This window comes from Silene latifolia, chromosome 8, assembly GCF_048544455.1.
Source record: "Silene latifolia isolate original U9 population chromosome 8, ASM4854445v1, whole genome shotgun sequence".
Lineage (NCBI taxonomy): Eukaryota > Viridiplantae > Streptophyta > Magnoliopsida > Caryophyllales > Caryophyllaceae > Silene > Silene latifolia.
This window is the reverse complement of record NC_133533.1, coordinates 5,255,090-5,261,592: the sequence shown is the minus strand read 5'-3', so window position 1 is coordinate 5,261,592 and position 6,503 is coordinate 5,255,090. Positions and strand designations below refer to the sequence as shown.

At 31.4% G+C, this 6,503-nt stretch overlaps 1 protein-coding gene across 1 annotated transcript; it reads right to left on the bottom strand.

The window, feature by feature from the left end:
- Positions 1-4,597: 4,597 nt before the first annotated feature.
- LOC141594013 (serine/threonine-protein kinase-like protein ACR4) lies at positions 4,598-6,220 on the bottom strand. The gene has a single exon (XM_074414231.1). It carries the CDS (start codon positions 5,659-5,661, stop codon positions 4,648-4,650), a length of 1,014 nt encoding a protein of 337 aa, XP_074270332.1. The 5' UTR covers positions 5,662-6,220; the 3' UTR covers positions 4,598-4,647.
- Between the last annotated feature and the right edge of the window lie 283 nt (positions 6,221-6,503).

The window sequence follows — 6,503 nt, the reverse complement described above, 5'->3', positions numbered from 1 at the left end:
TAAACAAATTACTTGCCACTTGCCAGTTATAGTTGATTGAATCATGGTGCTCAAGATCAAAGAGTACTTGTATAGTTGTATAAGACGGTTTTACGTATACGTGTTATAAATCGAAATTTACTACAGAATACTTTTTTACTAATATGAATCTTAAACTCAAAAAGAGATTTTAGAAAAAAAAATCTTAAAAATTGCTGCAGCCAGGAGTTGAACCTGGATCTTTAGTCAATTAAGATTTGCCGGAGTGCTACTGCAGCACCTTTGATTTTGTGATAAAATAAGAGAGTTACAAATATTTATACTTTCATTGGTCAAAGTCTCACAGCCCAGCCCAGTAAAAGAAAGAAGACACCTCCTTCTACAAACATTTTGCAAAAGCCTTTTTACCGATTTACTCACTCGGTTCAAATTTTTTGTTTATCTTTTACATTCTTTATGCCGAGTATTTTAATTAAAGTTAAACAAATGATTAAAATAGAGGAAATATATAAAATCGTTTTACAAGACACTATTTAAAGAAAGAAGTACGTGATTGTAGTAATTTGTTTGGATGCATTAGGCTATAGTATGCATGAACGTAAGTTGTAAATAATGAGATTAAAAAAAAGCTTAAAAATTGTTGCAGCCAGTAATCGAACCTGGGATCCTTTATCCATAAAGGATCATGTATAAATATTTAGTTATAAAGAAACGTTTCTTCGCATAATTATAAGTATAGAAATTGTTGGGTAAGATTGTCTAACATAAAGATTAACTCAATAATAAATCGGACCGCTGAAAAGTAAACGATCTTGAAAAATCATACGGAGTATAAATTATCAATTATCGGTATATAATATAAAATGGTTGTTAGAAAATTCGTTAAGAAACAACAATTAAATGGTTACGAACTATAACATGGTACTCCTACTAAATAAGAGAACGACATCAATATTAAGAGGATTAGTAAACTACAAAGGTTACGAGAAAAATAGTCTAACAAAACATCATTTTAAATCCCTTTGTATAATAAATATATTAGTTAAAAAAAAAGTATAAAATCGGAAGTAAGGCTTTAAAGTACTCTTGTTAGTAATCGGAAATAATGCTTTAAAGTATAAAATAGTCTAACAAAACTTTTGTATGATTATTGTGTTTTTTCAAGCTTGAATTAATTTCACTCAAAGAAATCGAAAATACTTTGCCAATTATAGTGTGTGATATTGTGCTTAATAAAAAGAAAAAAAAGACAACTATTTAAATAAGGCGATCTGTTATACATGTACTGTAAAAAGAGTTTTTTTAATAACTAAAGGATACTTTTGTACTTTTATGAGTCATGGTCTCCTAGTGTAAAAACCCTGTTTACATAAGCATGAATGTGATGTAAATGGTAAAAAAAAAGGTTACAAAAAACAACAAAAAAAAGAAAAAAGAAACCAAAAAATTGCTGCAGCCAGGAATTGAACCGGCATCTTTGAACATTAAAGATTTGCCGGAGTGCTACTGCAGCACTTTGATTTTGTGATATATTTCTACAATTAAACATATATATCTATATTGTTAGTCAAAGTAAGGGAAACGTATGTCACCATGGAACCGAACTGAAAGACCATAAATTACACAGCCCAGCCCAGTCTATTTGCTCTTCTTTTCTTTGTAAATTTTAAAGTTCACATGTTATTGTATAAAATCGTCTTATATAAAGATTAATCCGATAAAAACTAAGGTCCTGTTTTTTTTTTTTTTTTACTTAATTTCAGCTCATTTCAATTCAGTTAAGCTCTATTCAGTTTAGTTTAGTACAGTTCGGTTCAGTTCTTCTCTTCACAAATTCTTACTTCAGTTCTGTTCAGTTCAGCTCCGTTAAATTCAGTTCAGTTTAGACAGTTTCAGTTCAAATAATCAGGGCCTAAAAATACTTACGAACTACGGAGTAATAAACAAATTACTTGCCACTTGCCAGTTATAATTGATTGAATCATGGTGCTCAAGATCAAAGAGTACTTGTATATAGGGATGGCAATAATGGCACAAACCGAACCGAAACCGAAGGAAAAAGTTCGATCCAAATCCAACTTTTGAAAACCCATAACCGATCCACTATTTAAAAACCCATATCCAAACCCACCATTGGAAAACCCGAACCAAATCAAAAACCGATCCATTCATACCCGAACCCGATCCATTCAATTATTTTTGAAAATTTTGGCTTTATTAAGCTTGAAAATTCAAATTTACCATATTAGATGAATTATTTATATGGTCAAAGGAAGTTTTGGATCGGATTTTGGATTATATAGTGGATCGGGTATGAATTTGGAGCAGATAATGGATCGGGTATGGATTTCAAAATTTTGGATATGGATCGGGTTTGGATATGGATCGGTGATCCATTAAGTAAGTGGATCGGGTTTGGATCTCGCAAAACCCGATCCAACCCGATCCATTGCCATCCCTACTTGTATAAGACGGTTTTACGTATACGTGTTATAAATCGAAATTTACTACAGAATACTTTTTTACTAATATGAATCTTAAACTCAAAAAGAGATTTTAGAAAAAAAAAATCTTAAAAATTGCTGCAGCCAGGAGTTGAACCTGGATCTTTAGTCAATTAAGATTTGCCGGAGTGCTACTGCAGCACCTTTGATTTTGTGATAAAATAAGAGAGTTACAAATATTTATACTTTCATTAGTCAAAGTCTCACAGCCCAGCCCAGTAAAAGAAAGAAGACACCTCCTTATACAAACATTTTGCAAAAGCCTTTTTACCGATTTACTCACTCGGTTCAAATTTTTTGTTTATCTTTTACATTCTTTATGCCGAGTATTTTAATTAAAGTTAAACAAATGATTAAAACGGAGGAAATATATAAAATCGTCTTACAAGACACTATTTAAAGAAAGAAGTACTTGATTGTTGTTAATTTGTTTGGATGCATTAGGCTATAGTATGCAATGTGCATGAACGTACTCCGTAAGTTGTATATAACGAGTTTTTTTAATAACTAAAGGATACTTTTGTACTTCTATTAGTTATGGTCTTCTAGTGTAAAAACCCCTTTTACATAAGCATGAATGTAATGTAAACAGTAAAAATCAACGTTAGAAAAAACAACAACAACAACAACAACAACAAAGAAAAAAAAAAAAAAAAAAAAAAAAAAAAAAAATTGCTGCAGCCAGGAATTGAACCTGGATCTTTGAACATTAAAGATTTGCCGGAGTGCTACTGCAGCACTTTGATTTTGGGATATATTTCTACAATTAAAGTATTAAACATATATATCTACATTGTTAGTCAAAGTAAGGGAAACGTATGTCACCATGGAACCGAACTGAAAGACCATAAATTACACAACCCAGCCCAATCTATTTGCTCTCCTTTTCTTTGTAAATTTTAAAGTTTACATATTATCGTATATAAAATCGTCTTATATAAAGATTACGGAAAATTCACGTGGTACCCTCGAACTTTGCCATTTTTCACGTGGTACCCAACTTTTTAAGTTTGTGCACATGATATCCTTGAAATTTGATTTTCAAGCACAAAATGTCCTTTTTATCGTTTTTAAAATTTTCAATTGAGCATAAATTATAGACCAGAAATCGGAATTGAGTAATTTTTTTTTCCAAATTGATTAACTCTTCGAGATCTATAAATTGATAAAACGAAATTGGTCATTCGGAAATTTATGATCGAAGATATGTTTGATTTGAGGTTTTCGTTAAAAAAAACCCTATAAAATGTCAGTCAACAATTTTTTTTTCTCAAATCGTAGATTATGACGAGATAATCATTTAACGAAAAAAAATTGGCCGATTCTGAATTCCGATCTAGGAGTTATGCGCAATTGAGTTTTTTTACAGCGACAAAAAGGATATGTTGTGCATGAAAATCAAACATGGAGGGTATAATGTACACAAACTTAAAAAGTTGGGTACCATGTGCAAAATGACAAAGTTCAAGGGTACCACGTGAATTTTCCGTAAAGATTAATCCGATAAAAATAGCCTAACTAAGGTCCTGTTTTTTTTTTTTTTACTTAATTTCAGCTCATTTTAGTTCAGTTAAGCTCTATTCAGTTTTGTTAGTACAGTTCAGTTTTTCTCTTCACAAATTCTTATTTCAGTTCAGTTCAGTTCAACTCCATTAAGTTCAGACAGTTTCAGTTCCCATTTTTTTAAATTTCAATGACCCGATATAATATGTTGATAATTTTCATATATTTAAATATGTTAGTGTTCATTTTGCAATACTCCATATAATATATTGGATTATCAAAATAAAATAAAATGTTACTGTATATTTTTGTAAGTGTTAAATTTTAAGCTACCTCCTAGTGAACATGTTGTATGTTACAAGACACTTCAAGAAGAAAGTTTAACCATTACAAATATGTAAATTTGTCAAAAGATTTTACATGTCTACTATGTTTTTTCCATCCTCTACACTCGGTCACGTAGTAAAATTTAACCCGAGTAGGATTAAAAGATAAATATTACCCTCCCTATCAAGCTTTAACATGAAGATTATATTATACTAGAAAAGTTGCAAATTAAATTGTCAAAATTAACAAGAATAATAATATTTACACATAAAATTGTATCTCTTTTCTTCAACTTATATAAAACATAATTACAACATTTGGTTTGGCTTAAACTTCATAAAATTAAGTCAAAATCCAAGCTATCCAATATACTAACAATTTGAGTAATTTTTGGTCTAGTCTTCCTTGAATTACTAACACATGTTGATGCCACTTTAGCCAATTTAGCAACAACTTTCATGTTACAAGGTGTCTTAATTCTTTGATCCAAAAATTCACAAAATTTCATTTCTTTAATTAAAGGCAACATCCACTCAACAAGCAAACCTCCTTCATTTGTTCTACCACTCAATAATTCCAACAAAACCACACCAAATCCATACACATCACATTCTTTACATGCTCCACCTTTTTCATGCCAATATTCTTCATCAACATACCCTAAAAGTCCCATTTTTTCTTGCTTTAAGGCCAAGAATGAAAGGCCATAATCACAAAGTTTTGCACAAAATTTAACATCAACTAAAATATTAGAAGGTTTGATGCATCCATGAACCACTTGAGGTGCCATCTTCTCATGTAAGTACTCGAGACCATGAGCCACCCCTACCGCGATTTTTAGCCTCTTAGGCCAATCAAGGAGTGATGGGCTATCAACATTTTGGTGCAAATAGAATTCTAAACTCATTGTGCCCATAAACTCCATAAAAATGATCCTTTCACATGGGGCCTCGGAAAAGCCCATGATTGGTACTATATTACTATGTTGGGCTAATGATAATGATTTGATCATGGATTGAAATCCTAGCCCGGGTTTACTCAATACTAGCCAAGGGTGAACCCGCTTCACTGCGATCAGTTCACCCTTGGCTAGGATCCCTACATAGGTCGTTCCTATACGACCTTTTCCAATGACTTTCCTAGGATTGAACCCATCTGTGGCCTCATCAATGTCTGAAAAGGGGACACTTTTCGCGCTAGTTTTGATTTCCGAGCTAGAATGTTGTTCCTTCTTGATTGGTGGCTTCTTTTTGCAATGTAAGATGAGAGTAATGCAAAGAAGGATGAGAGAAATTGAGAGAAAAGAAAGAGATAAGGCATAGATAATATCAACTCCTTCAACAATCATTTTTCAAACTAAGTTTCGTGTAAACAAGGGCTTAAGACTTTATAAATGAGAATCTAAGGAATAGTTTAATCGGGATTTTATCTAATGCACACCAAAGATAGAAGCTGCGGGTTATCTCGTCATCAGAAAAAGAAAAGAAAAAAGTCTATGAAAAGAGTTTAATAGGAGAGAATATAAGGAATAACTTAATCGGGGTTTTATCTAATGCACACCAAAAATAGAGGCTGCGGATTACCTCGTCATCAGAAAAGAAAGAAAAAGTCTATGAAAAGAGTTTAATATGAGAGAAAGTGAGACAATTGACGGTGCAAAAACAATTTGACAAAAAGAATGTGTACACTTTGAAAATAATGGATTAATTGTTGAAAAAATCAATGAAAAGTTGGTAATTCTTAGGTTATGTATGGTATTTGTTGTGTGTTGGTGAATGGTTGGCTGCCTTCTCCAACGTACAAACAAAAAATGTTTGTTCTAATACCCTTGTTGGTAGGGAACATTTAAACGTATACCAATCATGTGATTAACATTTTTGTAGTGTGAAGGTGATATACATCGCTCTTTTTTGCCATAAGTAAAAAGATGTAACTATATATCGTTTATTAGTACTCAATTTTAGAGCTATCGTAATTAAATATGACTCTTTTTATTATATATAAAGATTATAATAGAGGCGTTCGCCGCTGTTGAAAAAATAAAAGTAATTAATTTTTTAGATTTTTCAACTTGCTGAAATTTTTACTCCTATATGAAGTATAATCTAGAACGGTTCAATAGAATAGTGAAATAAATTAAAAATTTATGATAAAACCGGCCAAATAATATACTCATACTTAAGAATTTCG

Bases quoted from the DNA above. Each gene is read 5' to 3' on its own strand.
- LOC141594013 (XM_074414231.1), bottom strand. From the start codon at position 5,661: ATGATTGTTGAAGGAGTTGATATTATCTATGCCTTATCTCTTTCTTTT.